General features: G+C 40.0%; 2 protein-coding genes across 3 annotated transcripts; one reads left to right on the plus strand and one right to left on the minus strand.

Moving 5' to 3' along the window:
• The first annotated feature begins 67 nt into the window (after positions 1-67).
• Positions 68-3,289, plus strand: ccdc78 (coiled-coil domain containing 78). The gene is given in 9 exon segments (XM_028476890.1): positions 68-139; positions 230-361; positions 500-586; positions 1,578-1,892; positions 1,992-2,042; positions 2,149-2,346; positions 2,590-2,715; positions 2,794-2,990; positions 3,130-3,289. Coding segments are annotated over 9 exon segments (1,338 nt in total).
• Positions 3,290-16,022: 12,733 nt separating this feature from the next.
• On the minus strand, positions 16,023-24,290 carry metrn (meteorin, glial cell differentiation regulator). Of its 2 annotated transcripts, XR_003676249.1 has the most exons (5): positions 23,998-24,290; positions 22,773-23,206; positions 21,600-21,659; positions 20,346-21,328; positions 16,023-16,033 (listed from the first exon to the last, which is right to left on the minus strand). XR_003676249.1 is itself a non-coding variant. In XM_028476453.1 (4 exons), exons 1-4 carry the CDS (start codon positions 24,099-24,101, stop codon positions 21,015-21,017), a joined length of 912 nt encoding a protein of 303 aa, XP_028332254.1. In that variant the 5' UTR covers positions 24,102-24,290; the 3' UTR covers positions 19,870-21,014. The 2 variants fall into 2 exon arrangements, 1 of the variants encoding a protein (XP_028332254.1); XM_028476453.1 differs by lacking the exon at positions 16,023-16,033 and having other exon boundaries at positions 19,870-21,328.
• Between the last annotated feature and the right edge of the window lie 772 nt (positions 24,291-25,062).

A 25,062-nucleotide genomic window follows, 5' to 3' on the forward strand; every position in this document is an offset into this window, starting at 1 on the left:
GATTTGTGTTGAAGAGTCATGGCAACACGTTGTCTATGGTTACAAGCAGCAGTTACGGAGTAGAGAAATGGACGCCAATGTTGAGCAGTCATCTTCCAATCATGTTGAGGAGAAAGTTCCACTTGTGACACGAGAGACTGTAAGTCAAACACACACACACTCCTAACAACCAACAGGTTTGTGTGACTGTCAGAGAACAGCAGGCTGTACACAGGTTTCTGTTGATTAGGAGCAGTTGCATGAAACAAATGAACATCTTCTCACCAAAGTGGACTTCTTAGAGAGTCGACTGGTTCATCTGAGCAACTCCAACGCAGATCTGTCGTGCAGGCTGCTCCACAGTGAAGAGGAAAGATTAAAGGTGGCCATCAGTCAAATAAAGAAAATGAAAATAATCGATAAAAAAAACAACTTTCTCTCCCATGAAATGGCACATGCTGTGATGTAATCATTTTTGTTGGTAACTGTGTGAGATCTAAACCCAAACTGTAACCATCAGATCACTAAGGAGCTTCTTGAGGAGAAACTTCAGACCAACAAGATGAGGGAGCAGCACGAAAAAGAGACTTTGGCACTGAAAGCTGAGGTAAGGTTCATGACCTCCATAAATAATGTCACTAAAGCATGGATTTAGAATCAGAATCATTTTTATTGGCCATCTATGTTAATTTAACACACAAGGAGTTTGACTTTAGTGGACTGTCCTGTCTCTGAACAATGTAAATATTCATAATAACAATCAACTAAAAATATAAACAGTAATTAAAGACCAATAAAGACTAAATAGAATAATATAATATGATAATAGTGCAGTGGTGAGTAGCGCAAAAGGATGATGAAGTAAACATGAGGTCATTTATTTTACAGTATTTACATTGAAGTGTGTGCGTAGATGAACATTTAAATTAAATAATATACGTACTGTATATGTACATTCACAGTGACAGTTTAGTTCCAGGGTTATTTCACATGAACAGGCCTGACACACACTGACTGTTTAGCGTTCATCAGAGTGACAGTTCACAACACAATGGTTTATAAAAAGTGTTCAAAATGTTGCCATGTCTCATTTTGCCTGGTTCTTATTGATATTTTGAACATCTGCACCAAAAATTGGTCCAATGTAACGTCCGTAAATGGTGGCGCGCGTTTTCACCGTTTTTATCGCTCAACTAAAGAATTCAGAACTTCCACAGATATCAGAAACTCTAATGATATAAAGTTAAGCAACTATGGTCATTATTACTCCCTGTATTTATACAAAACGAGTAAAAACATTAGAACAGTTTTGTAGAAAGTAGAAAAAAAACATCAACATGGTTCAAATGTGTGCCACCCTTAAAAGTTCAGAGATTGACTCCATTTTGGTACAGATGCTTACAATGTCAACGCTAACAAGGCAAAAAGCTATTTGGTGAAAATTAATTTTGTGAACCACCCTAATGCGCTACTCTATGTTTCTATGGTAACTGTTTCTCTGATTACGTTGTGGGTCAACTCAACATAAAGGGTCCTGATTGATCACCACTGCTACCACAAAACACGTAGATTGTGATTCACTTGTCATCCCTGCTTAGATCTTGAAACAAGTGAACAGAATGAAGAAGCTGGAGCAACAGCGAGGAACCCTGTGCACCCAGAAAGAAAACAGCAGTAACGACTCGAGAGACGAGTTCACCACCTCCGATAAGGACGTACAAACTCTGGTCCAAGAGGTAGGATGGAGTGAGGAGCTCAAAGCAGAGCTGCAGGCACTGGTTAAAGCTCAGGACGCCCTCCGCAAGCAGATGGAGGAACAGCAGCAGAGCGCCAGGGGCTCTGCAGAGGGGCTTCAAGGAGAGCTGGAGGGGGTGAAAGCTTTGATTAGTCACATGACTCAAAGCAGGGACAAGGTGAGAGTGTTTGTAATTTATGGACCATATCAAACCATATGAAAGAACTTTTATGTTTTGTTAAACAATTATTTCAATATAGTTTATTCATATTTACAGATGGAGGATGTGGCAGAATTGAATAGAGAGCAAAAAACAGTGGAAAAAACTGTAAGTATATCCAACATCACTTTTTATTTTTCTTTAACGTTTAAAAACAATCACGTCCGTAAACTCATACAGTCATTTCCTGCTTCTTATGGTCTCGTTTCTCCAGCTGCTTGAAAACCAAGATGAGATGAAAGACCTGCTGCAGAGAATAAGGAGCAACAACCAAGAGCAGCAGAGGAAGCTGGAGGAACGAGTGTAAGGACCACAACTGCATGTTTGCAATTTACTCCCATTCAGTCAGAACTGCAACAAAACATCCTTTGCTTTCCATTTCCAGTCATCAAAGGTCTTTGCCGTGTCTGTTGCGTGTAGCCGCTTTAGCTTCTGCTACTGCTGTGTGATGTGGTGTGTTTGTTTCTGTGTGTGATGTGGCTCTGCTATGGATTCCTATTGATCCTGGGTTTTTGTGTTCAGGGCGGCATTGGATAAAAACCACCAGGACAGTACAGTGAGTGAATACAAACCCAGTCCTTTGTGAATGCTATTTTTGATGCTTCTAATTTGTCATGTGTTATCAATATTGCTCTGATTTGCTACTTCCTTCGAGGCCTACATGTGTTGTCAAAGTCAAGTGAAGGATGTGGAAGAGCAGAACTCTAAAGTTCAGCTGCAGCTCAAAGAACTTAATGATGAATACCGTGTAAAGCTGGTCTGTTATTTACAGGATTTATCTGTGAGTAACAAAAACACGGAAATCACTAAAGCGACCTCATTAAACCAGTGATCCCAGCCTCACACATGCACTCTGTAGGACTACATTGATCGTCTCAGCCTCTCTGAGAGCTCCACTGTGCAGAAAGAGATGAGGCCGTTTGTTGACGGGATGCTGCAAGATGTTCGCTCGTCCTACAGAGTCAGAGAGGAGCAGCTCAGCTCTGCTGCTCGCTTCTACAAGAAGAGACTGCAGAAGGTGGTCACAGCTCATCATGCCCTCCTGGTTACTTACAGGTGAACACATTTCAACGATACTCTCTTAATTCAAGGTCTTTTCCCAGCTATTGAAGATGTGTTAATGATGGGATCCTCACGCTTTTAGATTCTAGAATCTTGTTTTTTACATCATTAAGGTTGACACCTTATTTTCTAGGGCTCAAAGAGAGCAAATCTTGGCTAAACCTGGTTGTGATCTTGACCCTGGACCTCCAGAAGCTGATTTTATCCTGGAAGCTGCTGAACTGAAAGATGGAAAGGAGAAAGAGGACAAGACGAGGCCGGAGGGTCCACTGCAGGAGGAGAGGCCACTCTGAAATGGACTGATCTGTTTTGGTTTGGTATGGAAAAGGCTATTTAGAGAATCAGAATAATTAATGGGTCATATCATAACCTGCCCAATCAGCATTTCAGTAAGGTTTCCTTACTTCACTCTAGTAAACTTAAAGCTGCAGACCTTTTTTAAACTGTACCAGTATTTCATCCAAAAGTTGTTCTCATCCACTACTTTTACATTTCTAGTGTTTTTACTACCTGAAAATTGTGCTATGGCTTTGAAAACACCCAAAAAAGGGTTGAAATATATTGTCTCGTGGAGTGATGTCATATCACGCGTAACACCATAAACAAACCAGAACAAAAATGGTGTCAAGCAAATCACTGTCTTACATCCTAAATAAGTAGTAATTTAACTTTCAACAATGGAGTCTAACCTCGCATCACAAATTTAGCGCGATACATGAGGCAGTTCATATAGGTCACGACAAAACCACAAAAAATTATAAATGCTACTTCCTCTATGTCAGCACAGATTTAGAATCAGAATCACAACCAGCTCTATTTTGTCATTACACATGTTACAGAGCAACAGTGCAACGAAATTTCATTTCAAGAACGGGAGAACTGTGGGTCACCATGGGCATGGCGCCCCGTATTTAGATGAAAAGTTGGAGAACAACAGCAGGAGAGGTGAGGGGAAAAAGCAGGTTTTAAACTGACTTCCCTGTTGAAGAGGACAGTATAAAATGCATGCAGCCTCTTGTGGGCGCTTCACACGCTCCCTTATAGCTTGCAGGGAGGGAGGGAGGGAAGGAGGACGGAGGCCCGATGGAGACGTTGAAATATAAACTATTTGCTTTGCCTCTGATACAGTCAGATGATGTGTAACGACCTTGGTAGATCTGGTTCAGAAAACAAAAGTCCCAGGTGGCGATGGGGGAAGACGAGATGGACGAGGAGGGGGACGGAGCTTAACGTCTGCACAACATCCTTAGTGAAATAAAAACTGGCCTATCTTTGCAGCATCTGTCTTGAGAATTTTCTGCTTTCGGTGCCATATTTGCATTCTTCTACAGGATTTCCAATCCCACAATGCACAAAACTTTCCCCGAAGTTCAAGCCACACGACCATTGGTCGACAAACCCAATGTTTATGATGAAGGAAAAACCAGTTTTACAAGAGGCCAATACCTTCAATGTATTGATCTTCAAGGGCTACTGTTCTGTTTAAAAGAGTTACCACAATATTGTCAAACTATGCATTCAGAGGTTCTGACATACTGTATGGAGGGTGGACCAAACTATCCAAAGAATCAATTTAATGTAAGTCTGGCAATTCTTTAAGTTATAACATGGTTCAGACCTTTCTCTAAAATATTAATTTCATGATCTCATTTGTCATTATTGCTCAATCAACAACTTGTTTCCATAACTTCTTAACTCCTTAACTTTAGTATATTATATAATCCCTGCAGTACAGCATAGCAATAAACTACTTTATCACATACAGTATCTTGAGACTTAATTGTATATCATAATGTATGTTTTGATCATTTGCACTGGTTTTATGTTTCTGAAAGCATCTTTTGCAAAAAAGTAAGTTGTAATATCCCTTTTCCTTGTTGTTTTACAACTAAATGGTGAACGCGCTCAGTTGCGTCGAATATCTTTTTTTTTTTTTAAATATTAAATGTAACTTTATCAGGCTGGCATGTATGTGAGGAATCCTGGCTGGATGCGAGGCAGCAGCTGAGGGAAATGACACTTGGTCTGCACGGATAAACAAAACCCTCATCAAAACATAGAGATACATTTGTTTTTATAAGGATTTAAATCATTTTAATGCTCATGAGAGCAACTTTTATCAATCCTAAAAACAAATCAACTCCCAAAATGTTCACAATCCAAGCCTCAAACTTTTTTGAATATCAAACACTCCCTTGTATGCTGTGTCCTACTAATATTGCTTAAAAGTCTAAATTACAAGCCTTAAAACCAATGTGTATCCAGTGCGTTGCCTCCATCAGTAGCTAGCGCTGCTTGTGCTGATAATTTCCTGCGTGAAAGGTCTCTGAAAGAAATCTGGCCTTGAGAAAAAAATGCGTGGAATGTTTGTAAAGCTTATGTCAATTTCACGAGCTCGGGGAGAAGAAAGGCTTGTGACAATGAGGGGTCACTCTGGTGAGAATAATGTCATTACATGTTACCCAGACACGTACAAGCCTGTGAATGGTCTCCCTCAAAGCGGCGCTGTGAACAGCCCTGGGCCTCCTCCCTCAATGAGAGTTCATATTTATAACACTAAAACCATGGTGTGAACTGGCAGCCATTCCCTTTAAATCCCTTTAAACAGTGAAAGAATCTGCATTTTTCTCTCCTCAGTTTGCTGGTCAGGCTTCAGCCTCAATGGTACGTCTGATAGATTCATCAAACCTCGCGCAAGAACTTTCAGTGGTTTTCAAAGTTTTAAAAACATCAGAATAGCTTTGAAGTTCTGACGGATGATGGGAAAAATAGAAGAAAGTCATACGCATGTCACCCCAATTCCCTTTTCCAGTGGGCATGCTATGATGAGAGTGGGGTGGGGGGGGGGTCAGGGTGTGAGGGTTCGAGAGGAATGGGAAGTGGGATTTTGTTCATAATGTATTACACTCCCAGGGCCCTGGGAAAAGGGGTGGGGGTTCAGCTTGGGTCTGTGCCAACATAGTCACTGTGCCAAAATGCAGTGAACTGGGGACCATTCCTCTCACTGGTAGATCTGTGGGAAAAACCAAAACCTGGCTGCTCTCTGCTCACTCAGAGGTGAAGGTTGAAATGAGCAAATACAGCTTTTACATATAGGAATGGAAAATATACACTTACGGGTACTCACTTTATTTAAATAACAACTTTTCAGATATAGAACTGTGGCCGTGAGGGAGGAATCCTAGAAATGATACTCAGAAAAGGCTCTGATTAAATAGAGAGAAAAGAAACAAGAAAAACAACATGATTTTACATACATAGAGCATCAATAAGCAAGATATCAAACTCCTAAAATGCCACAGCACAGCATTATAATATAATAGTTATTATGAACATGTGCAGTTCATGCTGCAATAAACTACAAGTATTTATTGTAATCGATGTAACCAATGAAAGATAACTACAGCCTTCCTATCTTTAGATATGGAAAATGAATAGAGCCTTTGCTACACAATTTACAAATCTTGACAGAACCTTATTTTGTTCTCCATTTGTTGCGCATAAAAGTAGTTTTAATCTTGCTTAGACCTCTGATACAGCTACTACCTACAGTATATTGTTTGTTTCTGCATGTATCCATACACCTTCCATATTTGCACATCCTGTCCAGGGTTGCAGAACACTGGATTCCAATACTGAACATAATGTACAGCTATAATGGGTTGCCCAATATAAAACCACAGTATAAAAAGGCACTAAAAATTCACTCCTTGAATCACTTTACGAACAGCAGAGATACTGTATTATGTCTATATTTGGACTGTGTTGGATTTTCTTTTTTTAAATTGTTTTAACTTTCAATGTATTACAGTTAGTTACGAACTTTCAGAAAACTCTGGTGACATTTTATTCAAGCGAAAAAAAAAAAAAAGAGTAAACAAATATGGCTTGTTTATGGCAAACTCATTTTTATAATGCATTAATGAGCTGCATCTCTGTTCACTATGTGCAGCAGAAGGGACAGCTACAGCACATTATTACACGCCACAGTGAACAAGAAAAAGTACGACGTGAACTCGTACTGAACGAGCAGCAGCGTGAAACAGTTAGCTCCAGCAATCAGCAAATATTACAGTGACATCACTGGGGTGTGTATTGCTTGGCATCTGGCGATACGATACGATGCAATATATCTCGATATTAAAGTATTTCTTTCTGCTTGAGAAGTAATTACTGCTGCTTGATCTACATTATGTTTGATTTGTAATTGTTACACTAGAACTCTGTGGTGCATGCGTTGTCCGTGTGGGCTGCTGTAAGTGACACTGTGTTGTTGCTGCTGTTGCCGAGGTGTGTGCACATTGAGAGAGACATTTTGTCAACTAATATATGACTTAAGAAACAACTAATCTGTAAACGTGTGTGAGAACATTATGTATGAAATATATTTTATTGACATATTTTACACTCAAAACATTGTCTTTAACATGCCATGTGCCAACAACTTCAAATAAAAAAAAAATAACATACAATCTGACTATAGCTTTTAAACCAACTTTGATTTTAGTGCAACTTAACTGAGGTATATGCCTAGTACATACAACAAATAAAGTGTATACAACAAATAAATGCAGAAATTTACTTCTTTCTTTTTAGATTTAAAAAAAAAAACACACACACACAAGCTGGTCAACATGCCCAGGTTTCAGTGCACTTCTTTGTGCAGTTACAATGTGTCCTGGAGTGGAAAAGACTTTCCTGGTTAAATAAAGGTAAAATAAAAATAAATAAAAATCGTTGGATGCATTTCAAATTGATCCAAGAGTCGCGCGACGTAATATTGCGATACATCGCTGAATGGAGACATCACCCACCCAGCTGCAACTATAAAAATCCTAATGCTAATTTTAGCAATTTTAGCATTTTCTAAACCAAACAATATTCTAAAAATATTGATTTAAATCATTAAAATTATCTCAAGTGCATTGCAGAATATTGCAGGAAAATAGTAAAACATACTGAGCTGATTGAAGAACCTGGATAGTTAAACCAGACTATATAATGGCCTTGCCCTGATGAACATAACAGCATGTAAACACTTGATTCACATTCATTTCGTGTCCGCCTCTGTTTTGGTGACGTTACTTTACTACACAGATTTGTTTTGACGGTGGGAAAAGCAGAGAACTTTGGGTGAATGTGTGGCTCTGAGGATGGGAAGCAGGGTGTAGCTCTGCGGAGGAAGTGCCTCACACGGCTTGTGATGGGCTGCTCTTCAACAGGGCCCTTTGTTTTAGGAGGTTAATGCCTAATTGATACAGGCTTAATGAGAGCGAGCTGTGTGTGCGGAGTGAGCAAGCCGGGGGCTGGACGACCCCGTTGTAATTGGAACGGACAAGCCTTGTGTGGAGGAGTGCACGGGGAAGGGATTTATGGGAATATAAGGAAAGGAAGAGTTGACGGAATGCGCAAGAATTTGGTGTGAATATTGCAGGATCATGAGAAAAAAAATGTCAAAACAATGGGTGCAAAAAAAAAAAAAAAAAAAACAACTACTGCATGTTCTCATGGGATTTTAGAGCGACAGGTTTCATTGAGTCTTTCTCTATCCTGTACATTGTGTCCTCAGTGTGCATAAAGAAAGTATGGCACAACTGAAGGAAAGCATGTAACTGTCACTTTTCAGAGACACCTGTTTTTTCTGATGAGCTGTCTTTTCACCCCCTCTTTCAGTCTGACAGTCTGAGACTATTCATGCAAGAGTCCTCAGCTTCTCCCCAGACAAGCTTTCAGCCCTCAGGCTGGAGAGGCGAGGGGGGGGGGGGGGGGGGGGTTGGGTCGTATGCAGGGAAAAGCTTCAAGTATTGGGACTGCAACCTATGGAAATTCTGTATTGTTTTATATTGTGATCAATAAAAATACCTCTTTTTGTATAATTATAACCATAAGTGCGGGTGATATAATGCAAAACCTGATTTTGGAGGTTCAGCTTAAAAGCTACAAAAGTGATGAAATTCAAATGTGAAGAAAAGGTCAAATATGTGGCGACAAAAGAGAGTATAAAGGCACAGTTTTTTAGTAAGGGTGAGAAATAGTGGATGGATGAGCAGCACCCAGTGAGTGAAAGAGAGCGAGAGAGAGCCACAGTGCTTTCCCACACTCAGGCCGTTCCCACACAGGACCCACATAATCCCTGTCTTAATTGGGGGAGAATTCCAGTGCACATGTTCCCCTGGAAAAGAGTGCGGAGCAAAGGAAGAGGAGAACTCTGAAAGCTCCAGGCACGTCACAGCAGCCGTGGCACCATGTGTGAGTGCATTTAGTTAGAATATAAACACGCCGTCTGACTGTCAGCACGTCTGCATCATAAATGGATCAATCAGACGCTCGCTTTCTTTTTCCGCCTCTCCATCCAACACGAGGAGAGCTCTCAGCAGCCACTTAGCATTACTTAGTCACATTCCATCGTGACAGAAGTGTGTAATCCAAAGGTTTCGTTTAATGGGTGTTAAAAGGAATAATTATTCCTTCAACTCTTAAATACGGTGGCTGGGAAGTGTCAGGTGAATGCATTTACGGAAACGAACACAAATGCAAACCGGCCACAACGGAAGTGTTTCCGACGGACCGGTATTACAGTCGGACGGGTTTTATGATATGATAGCCTGATATGAAAAATATAAGAGTATCCTAATCAACTTTCACTTACTTTCACACGCGTTTCGATGTCTTCTTCTTGTTCTTCTCTGTTCTGGTGCGTTAAAAACATCCGCCAGAAACGTGTCCGTCTGTAATACCGGTCCGTCAGAAACACTTCCGTTGTGGCCATTTTGCATTCGTGTTGTGACCTTTTTGCATTTGTGTTCATTTCTTTAAATACATTCACCTGACACTTCCCGGCCACCGGGTTTCCGCATAAACTTAAATTACTTTTAGCAGTGCAAATTTTTTTTTTAAATGTTGACCTTTTTTAAACCCAAACAAACTGCGACACAGTGACGTCACGAACCGGATCACCCGGAACCGGAAGTACTGCGCTCAATATCGAGAGGGAGCTTTAATCTTAAAATTAAATTGAACGTTTTGAATGTTTTGCAATACCAAATTACTCCAAAATAATGGATGCACACACTTGGGGTATTTGGAAGCCCTTGACAAAGTTTCAGGTCGAACATATACCGCGTCGGGGAGACATTCGCTCCACAAACACACACACGCATTCACGTAGACCTTTTTTTTTGCTTTTATAGGTAGATGTGGCTTCACTGTTGAATTATTGAACTGTAGCTTCATGGGCACTGTGTTGTTTATGATTTTAGGTTGGTGTTTGTAATTGTAGACTCCTAGGTGAGCCTAATACTCAGTTTGCTCCGCATTTACCCTTTATTTCTGGAAAAATCAACCTTTTTTTTCTCTCCGAATAGGTTAAGATCAACTAAGGTTACATCATTGGGTAACGATCATGTAACATGTTTTCGTGCCCTTTGCACAGGGGATCCGTTGGCAAACGTGCCCTTTAGCTGTGTACTGGAAACACAAATCCTCGTTGAAAGGCAGTTTCGTCCCTGCCTCCCTCTTTCCTTGTTAAACTGTTTGAACAAAAGGTGCGGGGCCGCGCATCTCTCAGGAGGTAACCCAAGACATTAGTCAGAGAAGCCACAGTGAGAGGCAGGCTGCAGTGCATGTGTGAGGTTGAATGAGGAAAACAGAGGATGGGCGGCAGGTATAGTGAGAGGAAGTTTCTCCCCTTTGTGTTTGTTGATGTTCAGAGAAGGATTTTAAATGACAGCTGTAATTTAAGTCTTTCAATGCTGGGAGTTTCAGGTTTGCAGTGACGTCAGCCTAGTAAAAAAAACACCATAGAATTGAATACACATCTCAATAAATTACCTTTACATTGTATATTTAGCAGACGTTTAACATGTTTTTTAAGCTTGTAGATTTTACAAAATTTCAACATAGTGGCAACAGCTCCATGAAATTATTTACACCATTTATAGCCGAATTGGACTCCCTACTGCCCCCTACAGACGTGGATGTTTAAGTGATTATTCTGCCTGTGTTTTTTAATTGCGCTGAGGTCATTTAAGCTGCACTCACATTAATGCCAGCTGCTTCGAACCACGCATGACATTTTGTCGTCACGTTTCCTGCCTTGAATACGCAACTCAAGCACAGTACACTTCCATTCCCACTATAGCCAAATAATCCAGATTATAGGTGACAATTAATGTGCTTGGGCATGGTTTGGTGTGCCGAGTTTAAATGGGCCCGGAAAGCAAAATAAATGTAATCAAGGTAAGTACGGCACATCACGGAATTTTCACAGGAGGCATGAAATTTTAATAGCATAGAATTAGGAAAGAAAAGTTTTCAATGCAAGCCAATTTTTTTACATTCAATATGTATTTATTTATTTTTATTGATATATTTTTGCAGGGACTGTACTCATTTTTATTAAACCATGTAATTTCCAGCATTTTAACAAAAATTATGAAATACAACCTTGGCAAATTACGTTCCCATTGTCTGAATTATTAAAGGCTCTAAACTACAGTCATTACATGCACACCTAAGGTGCCTGTGAACGATTAGTCTGACAGCACACATGGCTTCACCGTATCCTTTCTTACTGTTCTTTACCGTCTAGAACCTGAGTGTTGGGTGAACAGGTGTGGAGCACATACAGTAAATGTCTGACTGTGACCATGAGTGATTCTGTAAATCTGCGTCTTATAGTGCTGTGGTTTTAGCATTAACTGACCCTGGATAGGACAGAGCAGTGATGGATGGATGGATGGATGGATGGATGGATGAGTGGATCCATCCGTCTGTCTCCTCTGGCAGCCTTAGATCTCGCTCTTTGAAGATTAAGGGGGTTTTACCCCCTGCAGGTGATGATAGTCCTGGGATTGAGCGAAGGTGGCAGCTGTATTGAAGGGGGCTGTGATTCATCCCCTCGGTCTCTCCTTACAATACTTTTTTTTTATTTGGCGGGAAAGCACTCACCAAGGAGGCTCGACCCAACCCGTGTTTCTGTGCAGGACCCCCTCCCTGTGAAAAGTTTGCCCGCCTCCACACTCCATGCACCATGTCCACCCATGTCTTGATGGATTTTGGGTGCACATTTTTGGAAGGGATTACAGCCATCTGCAGGCTCTTGAAGAACAAAGGGGGCTGCTCGCTCTCCTCCTTTCAGCACTTCAGAGGGATAACGTGGTCAGAGAAACATGCTCCTGCACTTGTTCTCTATTCCGCATTGACCCCTCAACCCAGCACAAGTGCTTGCTCTGCTTTAAAGTTGACCACACTGTGAATGGAGGCTCAGTGCAATAAAACAGATTTATTGCTATAGTTTTGAACAAGACCTGAGATTTCCTTATATAATCATATAGGAAGTCATAAGGAGAACAAGTTCACACAACTTACTGTTTTTTGCTCGATAATCATCACATCCAGCTGCTGCAGGCTGTTAAATGAACAAAACACCGTCAGCTGGGACACTTGGATGCCAACATGTGTTCCTATAAACTCGTTCTCAGCTGGTGAAGAGTTGGCACCGTGAGCATCTGAGTCACAGGAAGAAAAGCGTAGACACGGTGTTTGGTTGCTGCATGTGTGGGAAAAATCATCACACGCTTATATGGGAAATGAAGCGCATAGAATTCCACAGTGGTTATTCAAGCTTTTACGACAATCTACCAAATCTGATCTGCCATCTGATTGGTGTCTCTAAATCAAAAGTTTAATGCGTGTGTCTGTCTGTTAATCCTCCCACTTTGGTTATGCATAAGCGGTTTGGACCACTTTGCCAGAAAGCATCAGGCTCCAAGATTCCTGAACCAGAATCACAGTGACGTGGAACTGGGCTGTGTAATATCCAGGGGTTACATCGCCCGCAGGGTTAAATGGGATTGACTGAAGCTCCCCTGGATCCTAAACCTGTCTTTGTGGACGTAGAAAATGAATGAGTGGATATTAGGGATGTAACGATTCACTCAACTCCCGATACGATTCGATTCACGATACTGGGTTCACGATACGATTCTCTCACGATTTTTTCATTTACAAAATGGGACTGTAGACAAATTAGAAAAACTAGACTAGAAAATACTGTATTATTTTCCTTTTATTTTTCATTGTCAAAAGAATTCCTTGATAAACTATTCAAAACAATGCAATTTAACTAAAAATAAATCTTGAATTAAATAAATAAAGGATTAATACAAATGAAAATGAAGCCTATTAATTTAAATTCTGGTTCTATAATAAACAATGCAAAACTGCATAATAGTTCTTTTTCTTTTAAAAGTGCAACTGAAAATGTATTTTGTGCCTTAACAATTGGACTTTTAAAAAAAACAAAACCGTCATTGCACTGATTTACGTTATATTTGTTTGGACCAGCAGAGGGCGCTGGTAACACAGTGGTTGGTTGGCTTGCAGATATTCTAGCAGTGAAGAAGAGAAGCTATGCTAGCAGACAGAGCTAATAGAAAAACGTGACTTTTACAGATATTCAAGTAATATTACAGATATTCTTTCGGTGATAAAGGGGTAATGAATCATTTATTAACATATTTAAGAGTAGAAGGCAGCCAGAAAGAAAGTATTAGCAGACTCCGCCCGCCGCCAACACTTCCGGATCAAAAAAAAAGTACTGCAATTCAATTGTCAGAAAATCGATATCAACCGTGATACCTTTGAATCGATTTTTAACTGCCTTACGATTAATCGTTACATCCCTAGTGGATATATGACAGTTTTAAAAGACTAAAAAAACACAAATATCAGAATTGATAAAGAGTCAAAGACAAATCATTTTGATTATTCCATTAAATATTGATGTACAATGATATTGCTGCACGTGCCCAGTATGTAAGAATAGTTCTTATGAATTAGACTTAGTATAATCGATGCCCTTACTTCAGCAAATTCAGGCTTGCCATTGGTTTTCCAAAATATTACAACCAATCAAGGGCTGGATTTGGTTAAATTCCCTCCGACTTCATTTTTATTAGGTCTACTAGTGCTACTGGTGAATCTTTTGGCTTTACTAGTACTTCTAGTACACGAAAAACAATCTACTAGTGAAATGTTGGGAGTACAAGTACGACTTGTAAACAAAAATGTTGTTTTACTACTAGTGAAGGTTTTTGCTGCTCTAGTGCGTGAGTAGACCTTACTAGTAAAGGAAAACCATCTACTAGTAGGTAATTTTGTGTTACTAGTATCTATCCATCCATTTTCTGACCCGCTTGTTGCTTTTTTCAGGGTCGCGGGGGTCTGCTGGTGCCTATCTCCAGCTTGCATTGGGTGTCCTGTACCATGGACAGGGGACAGTACTAGTACTAGTAGTACTTAAAATAATAGCCTGACTTTTCTTTACCCCTGTTTTTAGCATATAAGGCTTAATACTAGTTAGGGCTGGACGATTTTGCCCAAAAAATTAATTCAAGTTTCGATTTTTTTTTTTAATGCACTTAAAAATGACTGCAGACATCAGATATATTGTCAAAAGTGCAACTTTACTGCTGTGTTTGTCCTCAAGAGTTAAAATGCATAGAACAATCCCAAAATAAAAAGTCAATGATTCTCTGTCATTCACCAATTTCAAGCTTTAACCCAGGTTTAAGCCAAAGTGCAACAGCAACTTCACAGTAGCTTAAATTTTTTGATTAAGAAATCAGACAACTACAGATTTTATAACATGTAACATGTAAAAAAATAATAAACTCTTCCCTCAGCATCTCAGCATAGTGAGAATAAAAATGTAAACATGCCTGTGGCACACATATAGCCTACTCAAAGGGTAAACACATGCAAACAAAGAGGGGGCGAGCTCACATAGGAATGCGAAAAAGTCCGAAAAAACTGTGGTGGAGAAAAAAAAAAAAAGAAAAGTTCGAATTTTTTTTTAAAATTAGAATTTGCAAAATAAATATCATTTTTATCTACAAATTTGACTAATCGATTAAATTGATTTTTTTTGCCCAGCCCTAATACTAGTACAAGTGACCCATTTTGCGTCAGTAGTAGTACTATTGTGAAATGTTTTGCTTCTCTAGTAAAGTGTACTTGTGTACTACTAAACCAAAATTGAGTACATGTACTCCAAATTTAGTACTTGTAGAGCTTAATGGTTGATATCAAAATTGTGCTCAAATGGCTTTCCATAGGTGATTGATTACAATGACTGACCTCTGCCTTCTACTGTACACATAACCACAACTGTAAAAGTATTTCTATACAAACATTATCAGAAATCATGGACTTAACCTGTCTCTAAATGAAATTGTAGTGTAATAATAACTGTGTGAGGGACTCAGTGGACAGATGACATGAAGACCAGTGCACTGGGTGTTGAGCCCCCTCTCATCTCAGGAGCTTTTGTCTCCGTCCACTTCCCTCAAACTCCCTCAGGGACTGGTTCAAGTCCGCGCCCAATAAAACCGCTCCCTCCACTTAGGTTTCCTGTTGCCATTGTACCCTCTGCTCTACAGTGTCTGTACGTAGTAAAGATAACGGGATAGAGTGGGTGAGTTTAAGGGTTACCTCTGTTTTTACAGGAGACATTTTGGTGTAATTCTTCTTCCTTTTTTTTTTTTTAAAGAACAAATCTCTAAACATCTCAGCATTATGATGACAATCTTTAAAGCACATTGTATCTGTGTTCAGCAGGTAAAAACCTGTGCGATATGTCCCTACTGACGTTAATTATCCTCTTTAACGGGTTCAAGCTGGGGTCGAAAAGATGTGACAACAATGTAGGAAGTGAAGCTTTTGTCAAAATGTCACATGATGTATTAGGTGAGAGGGTACAATTTGAGTGCTCTTTGTTTTGGCTTATCAGCCGAGCTGCAGTAACCTCAGATGGGCTGCGATGGTGTGTATGTGTGTGTCTGTCTGTGTGTGTGTGTGTGTGTTTCTGGGGGGCACTGAAATAACAAATGGCTGGATTTGACTCCCATGAGTCCCTCATGCATAGGCTAAGCCTGGTCCGTACTGTGGGAGAGATCTGGTTGGGTGCTGGAACCATTGCAAGATTTTGTGACTCTTTTCCTTTAACCTGAGCACTATGTTAATTCCCAGCTGCTCTTTTTCAAACAAATTTAATGCATGCAGTAAATTGGAGATTTTAATGAGGCGTGCGCTGTATAGCCAGAATGTTATTGCAGAATATTATAAGGAAAGGAAACAGGTGGTGAATTTATGATGAAGATTTGGATCAAGGAGGAGATGTGTGTGTTTACTACACACCATGGGCTGTTTGCTATTTGATGATTTAAAGTCAGATTTGTACACAAACCTGAACTTGGGGCTGAGGGCCTGCAGCCAAACCAGTGAAAAAGACCTTGCTTTGATTGTGTCCTTGTACACACAGTCAGGATAAAGCCAGCGACTGCGTGGCACCTCAGCTCAGCCCTGTCTGCCACTCTGCTCCCTTAATGGCAATTTATTGCTTCCTGAATCCTCAAAATGGGACAACAGAATTCCAAGTGCTGTTTTTTTCACCTCCTTCTCTGTCCGAAGGCCCTCGGGCTCCTAAACAGTCCTTAAATCTCTCCTCCTTTGAGGCTCTGTGCCTCTCTTGGACGTGCCGTTTGTTCCAAGCTTTCAGGAATGTGATTCATGAGCACTTTAAGTGACTTATGTCTGTGAACAGTTTACTATGAAAGAGACATGTAGACTCAAACGCTCACATGTAGTCCAAACAGTTTAGATGTATTAAATGTAAAAACCCACAAATCTTTCGAGGCCTTTTAAAAACATTACATGGAGATGGATCCCATCTTTCAAAATACCACGAGCTGTCAGCTTTAAATAGCAATATCTGCAGAAAGAGACAGATAAAGTAAAGAGTAGATATAGTTACTCATCTTTATATTTGACTAAAGGTATGGGGAAGAGAGAAACCATGCTTGATGCAACAGAAACCAAAAAATGCGATGAACTGCGGTACCGTAACATATAGCTTTGCTATTCCCTCTACACACTTTCCAGGAAATGTTTCAAATTATAGTTGTGTTTTGGTCATTTGTGGGAGGAAAAGCCCGACCTCAATGTCAAAAAATTCAACAATATCATAATTTTGCTGTCAAGCAAAGTGAGGTTTTTTATGAATCTGCTTTTATGTCCTCTTTAAAAAGTTCAGATGAACTACGTCTGCGGAACGTCTCCGTGCCAAATAGCACGTACTATGTTCCCGAGAATTCAGTCAAATGACTCGGTTCCTCCGAGTAAAAAAAGACTAGCATTGGACGTGCAACATCGATGTCGGATTTTGGTATCGGTTTCGCAGCAATACAGAGCCGATACCGGACCTCGTCCCCAGCACTGATGCGCCATCAAACCCCGTATCCAGTACAGTAAATATTGGTTAAGAATGTACATCAAATCACAACAATATCAAAGCTAAGGATTGAAGTTTATATAGCTTTATTAGTTCTTTACAAGAGAGAACGAGTCCTAAAGCGCTCTTTTATTTATACTAATTTTGAGTCATTTAGAACTGCTAGTGAGTCAGCATGCAATTCCAATTCTTATCCATTAAACCGGATCAACATTGATGAGAATGGACCCAATCACCCGATCCAAAACAATTCTGGAGCCGGAAACTTCCCCCAAATTCCTGCATTACCTGGCTAACGTCTCTCATCAATACTGAGTCCTTAAATGTTGCGTTAAACCCAAAATGTAGCTCAGAGGATGAAACTTCCCTTCTGACAGACCAAAGTTAATTAATGCAGCATTCAATACAGTACGTTCCGGCTTGCAACAAAAATATTTCCTTAAACGGTCGCTACTTAAAAACATCAATTGATTATCAGATAAACATCCCGAGCGGCATAACGATCAGCGCAGATATAGGCAAGGTTATCTATTTGGTGCATGCACTGTAAAAAGGTTGAGCACAATTTAAAACACAATCCTGTCAACACCTTCTGAACACATTATTGGGTTTGATGTCGAACACAATGAAGTGTTCAATGTGTTCAATACTGAACACAACAATGTGTGCATAAAGTCACCCCATTCTCCCTTGAGCTGTAGAAGTGACTGCAAAACGGAATACCGCGATCGTCCTCAATGATAAGTGACACACATTTTTCAGAGGTTGATGTGTGAAACCATGATCACACCCGGACTCTGACCGGATCCACTATTTCAACATTATGGACTTTGCAACTTTTTAACTTTTTTCAACTTTTTCAACCAATTTAAACTTTGAAAATTCCCCGACTCACAAATAAATGAGAAAACGATGTTAATGGAAATTTGTGCGAGGCATAATCGTAATCTACTTTGGATGACCTTTGAAACAAAATATCACATGACTATGTTACCATAAATTTGGAAATTACCGGAAATGGGGGGTGGGCCCCCGGGCCCCATTTCAAAAAAAGGGCTCCGAGCGTCTCATCATATTCATTCATAGAGTGTTCATACCAAACTGAATTCCAATCTAACAAGAACTAACAGAGGAGTAGTCATTTGAAAAACGGGGCTCTCTGGCGCCCCCGTGACACATACGGGATAATGGGCTCCATTTATATATTGGTATGTGCCAATGATTTGGTAGCATCAACCGTTGTAATATTTGACTGGCAAAAAAATGAGAAATCGACTTTATTTTTTTTTTTTTTGGGCCACAAATCAAAAATTGGGCTCAAGCGTCGACGCGAACACATCCATAGATTATACCTACCAAATTTCAGCCTGATCCGTTCACATATAACAGAGAAGTAGTGATTTTAACTAGTGTACACAACAACAACAAGAAAAAAGTGAGTAGCATTTTGAGTCACAGTTTGCACTTTTAACTTGGATTATATATTTACTAGTGATGGGACTTGATAAAAAAAAGGAAATATAATTAATTATAGACTTTGTAATTAATTAATCTCGATTAATCTAAATTAATTGCACAACAATATTTGACACGAAGAGCAACGTTTTTCCAATTTAGATGGATTTTGGTATGTGACTGAAAACAATAAATGAACAACAACATTGTGTTTATTATTTTCATCACTGAGTGCTAACATAATGTGCAATATGATTAAAGAATATTATGCTTGCATTGTTCACAAAGCACAAACTTAAATTTAAATAAGCTGTTTTCATTCTTTTCCATCATTTTTTTTTAAAACTTTTGAAAACAAACATGTTTTTGTGTATTAAAATGAAAAAAATCAGCACTTCGTACAGAACATTTCAGAGAAGTGGGAACTGAACATTGCAAAACAGTTGGCCTGAAATAAACAGAACAACTGATGACTAAGCAGTTCATAAGTTGGTCAGACGATGCCATTGTAGCAGCGCTTCTTGCCCCGCCCACTTCCTCTACCACAGTGAGTGTCCACTATTATCATTTATCTGGTCAGTTTGTTCATTTGTCAGTCACGTACTTATTCATTTTGGCTCTGAACCTTGTGATCTTGTCCAGTGATGACTGCTCAGAGCATCATGGTGTGCAAAAAAAAAGTGATTAACTGCGTTATTGTTTTTAGAATTAATTAATTGTAATTAACACATTAAAGTCCCAGCCCTAATACTTACCAAAAGCAATTCTGGAATTCTCCCCAACAAGTGAAGGCATTCTGTCACTAAGTACTGGAAAATTATTAATAATAAAAAATTAAGTCATTGCATATTTCTCTAGTAAATACAGGATTAGGTAGGAACGTTTGTTGGATATAAGTGTAGAGAGAATTTTTAGTTGATCCTGATAGTCTTCCATTCCACTCACTCGATGCTGGTTGATATATTGTCATAAAGTAAGCACCAAAGACAGAAGAATTATATTTAGAATAATATTTTAATAACATACAAACATAAAAATGATCAACAACACTAAAACATAAAAACATTTATATTCACATATTGACAAAAATTCATTGTAGATAAAAAAAAACAGCATTGAGGCAGTGTGTAGACATGCTGCTACAGAACATTGTGGTCATTTGGTGTAAACCCCTGCTGCTCGTTCTAATAGTGCACATTAGATACAGATCATATTATAAATTTAACACAAAGTGAATGCATATTTCATTTTCACTTGAGCGAGCCTTTACCAATAGAATCAAATATGAAAATAAAAAAAAAAAAATCTCGTGTTGTCATACAAAGGCTTTTGTCTTTAAATATTTGAACACTGCAGTATTGATTTAGATTAATATACAAATACGTGAGTCAACAGATACCAGATGTAGCATGTTTACGCAGCAGGTTTATATTCATCATTCAAAGTCAAATCTGATGATGTATGAGGTGAGAATAAATGATTATTCGTTTCAATGCAGAGCAACAAAAAGCTGCTGTTATTTTTTTAGGAAGTCAGATCTGAGACTGACTGAAACCTGAGTGTTTGTGGGTGAATCCTGTCCTATAGCTTTGTGTTTCCACTACATGCTCACAATGCCTGTACATATATTAAACTCTCAACAAGTCCACTATGCTACATATAGTTGCTTTTTCATTTGGTTTTTAGTGCTTGCAGCATCGTGCTTTCCGGATCCCTCCGTCTCCTGTTTCAGTGCAAATAGTTATATATTTTAGAATCTCCTTAATAACACTGACTGAAGACAACCCCAGAGCAGAAAAGGCTAGCTAAACATCACACATCGTATATATTGTCAATGGTATGTTGATGAACAGCCAGCTAGCTTCTTAAAAAAGGTAATATAAATTTCCTGAGACTCAAAGCGATGACATTCAGTTTGCCGTGAAAGGCTATCGTACGTTTCCTCAGTCAGACTTCAGACCATCTTTGCAGTGTCACCTTTTGTTGACTTGGCTAATACTGCACTCTTATGATCTTCATTTCAACCACGCCTCTCACACCACCACATCCTCACCACATCCTCACCACGTCTTCGATACCAAGTGACAGCGTAGTGCACTGTGTGGTAAAGAAGCTCATTTCACTCCTCGGCCCTATTGGAGGGCGTCTGCCGGTGACACCGGCCGACATTTGCACAGCCCAGCTACCTTCCAGACATGGAAACGGGCAGGCCTGGTTTGGAGCACATCCTCACTTCTGTGCAGCTGAAAAGCTACAGTTGACTTTTACTCTCAGTCCACGGGCAGTTCACAAGGTATTTGCTTTGCTGCTTTGGCTGCGATGTAGGCTTGCTTAAAGTCCTTAAAGCGAGGAGCACAGCCCAGCCACGCCTCGCCGAAGTGCACTCGACCAGTGAAGAGGAAGCTCCCAGGTCCTGGTTTGACGCCGCACTGAAGCAGAGTCCGGATTTCTCCTCGGCTGCTCAAGCGGCCGTTAGCGGTGAACAGTGTGTATTTCTGACGAAACACACGGGTGGCGCTGACTTTGATTACGGCGGCTCTCAAATTCTCATCCTCCTCGACTGATCGGATGTTACCTCGCACCACTGTAAAGGAGAGAAGCACAGTTATCATCACGGTACTACCAGTACTATCATCTCACTCATGATTAATACCATTTTTCAGACGAAGGCATTTATGAAACCTAAACCAGAGATCCTAGAAGAAGTCTTTTCTCAACTCTTCTTTATGGACTTCTTACTAGTGACTTGTTCCACTCATTTTTACCTCATTGTGGTGAAGTAGCATCCCTGACTATCAATCTTGAGCTCTACTATGTTCTCCCACAGTAGATCACAATGTGTGCTGGGATCTTACCGAAGTCACTGGTGCAAACAGCCATCAGCATCTCAGTGTTGTTGCACGGCCTGCAGGCTTCTAGAGAGACAACAAGAAAAGTGTCAGTTGGTGACCTCCAAACCAGACTTAAAGCTGTAGAAAGAACGATGGTAACACCTTTATGATAATCCTGATACCGTGCACAGGAATGTGGTTGTAGAGCTGAAAGATGCCAAAACCGGTTCCAAAGGAGCAGATTTACTACAACAGCTGCTGCTTTTACAGTTGGACGAAGGGGACCAGAGGAGTGTGTGACTGTGGGTTCAGTTCTTTGCAAGAGGATGCAAGATCAAAGTCCTATCAGGTGTGACTGTCTTTAAAGGTGTCACACCTCTTTAAAACCACCAAAAAGGGAGAAGGGGGCAATTTAAAGAGTTTTAGACAAGGTCAAACTCTACTGAAAATGTTCAACTTCCACTTTCTGCAAAGACTAGATACAGCGTAAATTAGTTCAAAAGAAACAATGCATGGTTTAGTCCATGCTTAGACCACACAAAAGGATCTTTAAGAAGATTAAAGCCAAAAACTATGGCCTCTTACACTGAAGTAACCTAGCAGTTTAAAGAGAAAAAAAAAACTTCTGGCATTTTTTAAAGTTCCTCTTGTGGTTTTGTGAGCCCCCCCCTTGCCCAACACACACATTCTCTGCTTTGGTGCAAACCTCCTGATAAATGAGATTCCTTCCTCTTGAGCAAACCCCCCCTTCCAAACGTAACTAGTGTGTGTGTGGAGGGGGTGGTGCACTCCTACAGACATGTCTCCCCACGGAGAGGCAGCTCAACAAAAGAGGAGACAATCTCCGAGGCCTCCCTGTTGTCTAGGCGATGGCAGTAATCCCAGAATGCTCATGCTGGAGCCAATGAAAGGACCCTGGACTCTGGAGAAAACCTCTCACACTGTGCTTTTGTGGCCCTCCTCTTTACTGCAGAGCTCCTATTTGCCTGCTCCAAACTAGCATGGCTGTAGGGAAACTTTGGCCTTTAATCAGAATCCTGCAGCTAACTCTGATTTAGGCAGAATCTACTAAGAAAATGCAAATCCCAACTCCCATACTTTACATAAAAAATGCTCTACAGCTATTAAAAGATTCTTGCGTATCGGAAAATAGAAAATAGCATTATGTCCAACTTGACAGACGCCTCACACACTCACCTTCATTGCTGATCGGGCTGGAGTCCAGTGACAGGCGTGCAGTCCAATCTCCTCTCAGCTCATAACGGAAGGATGCGATCCTCCGGCTGATGTCCTGATGAGGCGTAGCCTGCACAAACAGAGCCACCCTCTCCCCAGGTAGGCGGCTGAAGCAGCGTACCCTGGGTGGGGGAGAAGACTCTAATCTGTCCCCGACCAGGAGCTCCAGGACTCCATCTCGCTCCAGGTAAAGCTGAGCCCCGTGGAAATGCTCCGAGGGTTTGACGCAAGCCGTGATCAAGCCTGAGCTGCTGCTGCCTGGGCCGACAGCCAGGGAGGGCAGGCGGGGTGACAGGGTCAGGCGCACAGCACCTTTGGGATACAGCCAGTCCAGGGTGCCCTCAGAGCAGTGGAGGGAGATCTGCTCCACGCTGCCCTTCAGCTGGGACAGACCACTGACAGGGAACAACAATAGACAGGACACAGTCATTATGGGTATTCAGAACTCTGGTGTCAAATTTCAAATTGTTGAATTGACAAAAGTATAATTTCTTCATCCAAATGCAACTTTTTTACAGTACATAACTGTGGTTGCGCCCCCTATTGGCACATCTGTAGAACTGTGGGCCACTAATGGTAAAAGTTTGTCCAAAGTTGAAAACTTTAAACCTAAACACATCCAATAGTCAACAAGGTTGGTTAATTAACCCATTATCCCAATTTGATTCCCATTATTGAAATCTCAATTAGATTTCAAACTGATTTTCAATATATAATGATTATCGATTTGATTATTCTTGATTATTGATCTTCATTTTAATATCAGTGTGCTGCTGAATTATTTGACCTTTCTTTGAATTACAATTTGAAAAATGTAAATATTCGATCTTTGGGGAATTTAAGAATCGATTCATAATCGTCAATAATAAAATCATGATTAAATCAACTATCAATTTTTTTTCCACCACCTCTAATCTAGTCATCTAGTGACTTTTTTTTTTTTTTCCTTTATTCGTTTAACTCTTTATACTTATTAGCCATAAACAGATTATCCGTTTATATCCACAGGCTAAAACCAATCCCTGAGACTCCTGTCTGTCTGGAGCCTCCTGCACACACACGCACGCGCACAGACACAACCTAAGGCCAAATCAGATGCATTTTCATGTAGAAGTGCTGGTTCACCTGCAGCCACCACGCATGTGCAGCTGTTTTGTATCATCTTTGCAATGCATGAGCAACTTACCTTCCTCTCCAGCTGCATTGGTCATCTGAATAATTAGCACGACCCACGTCAAAAAAGGTCAAAAGTAGAATCCAGATTGCGGTATTAATCCAAACAGCAGACATCCTGATGGTGTAGAATGGAAAAATTACAAGAAAGGAGGAAAAAAAAAAAAAAAAAACCCAGATTATTCCAAATCTGAGGTGTTTTGGGAATAAAGTGTCCTCTAAAAATTAATTAATGAATTAATTAATATCTGTGCCTGACTGAGTGTGTGACTGTGCATCCTGTCATCACACACACACACACATACACAGACGCACACAGTCCGCAGTGAGAGCCGATACACGCAGCTCTGAAGTTATTCTCCTCAGAATAACTTCACAGCCAATCAGAGGCGAGCAGGGGAAACTTTAAACCACTCACAAAGCAGAGGGGGAGGGACGTCCCCCCCCCCCCCCCCCCCCAACCCCTCCACAGACGAGTTACAATTCTCTATTGTTGTTTGACGTGCCTGCATAACAAATAGACGTTTATTTGCACGCTGAGTTTAAACACACACTAAAAGAATACCGCCTGTGAATAATGGATTAGTTTTTTATTAATGATCTTTTTTTCTTCTTTTTTTTAGTTTATTTCATCAACCCACATGATACTTAATTCAAACAACTTTTAAACATTAATTTTATGGGCTATTGTACTTATTTACTCTAAACTGAAAAAAAAAAAAAAAAAAAAAAAAAAAAAAAAAAAGGAAAGACAAATATGCACTTTTATTACGAGTTTTTAATTGTTCTTTTATTTTTACATTGTCCAAGACCAGTAAGAGTAAGGAATTATGAGAAACAAATAAACATGCCAAAGAGGAAAAAAAAAGTGTATATTTAAAAACCACAGCACATCTACACAGTACACAGCAATGATGTGCTACTATTCAAAGCCAGTGCCTAAATAAATTAGCTATAATATTGCTATTTGAAGGCATTGCAAGAAATATGTGACATTATATACATGCATGATGATATAAATAAATTGTTATATTTAATTTATGTAAAATTGTTATTAAAACTTCAGTTAATAATCTTG

This window comes from Gouania willdenowi, chromosome 19 (assembly GCF_900634775.1).
Source record: "Gouania willdenowi chromosome 19, fGouWil2.1, whole genome shotgun sequence".
NCBI classification, from domain to species: domain Eukaryota; kingdom Metazoa; phylum Chordata; class Actinopteri; order Blenniiformes; family Gobiesocidae; genus Gouania; species Gouania willdenowi.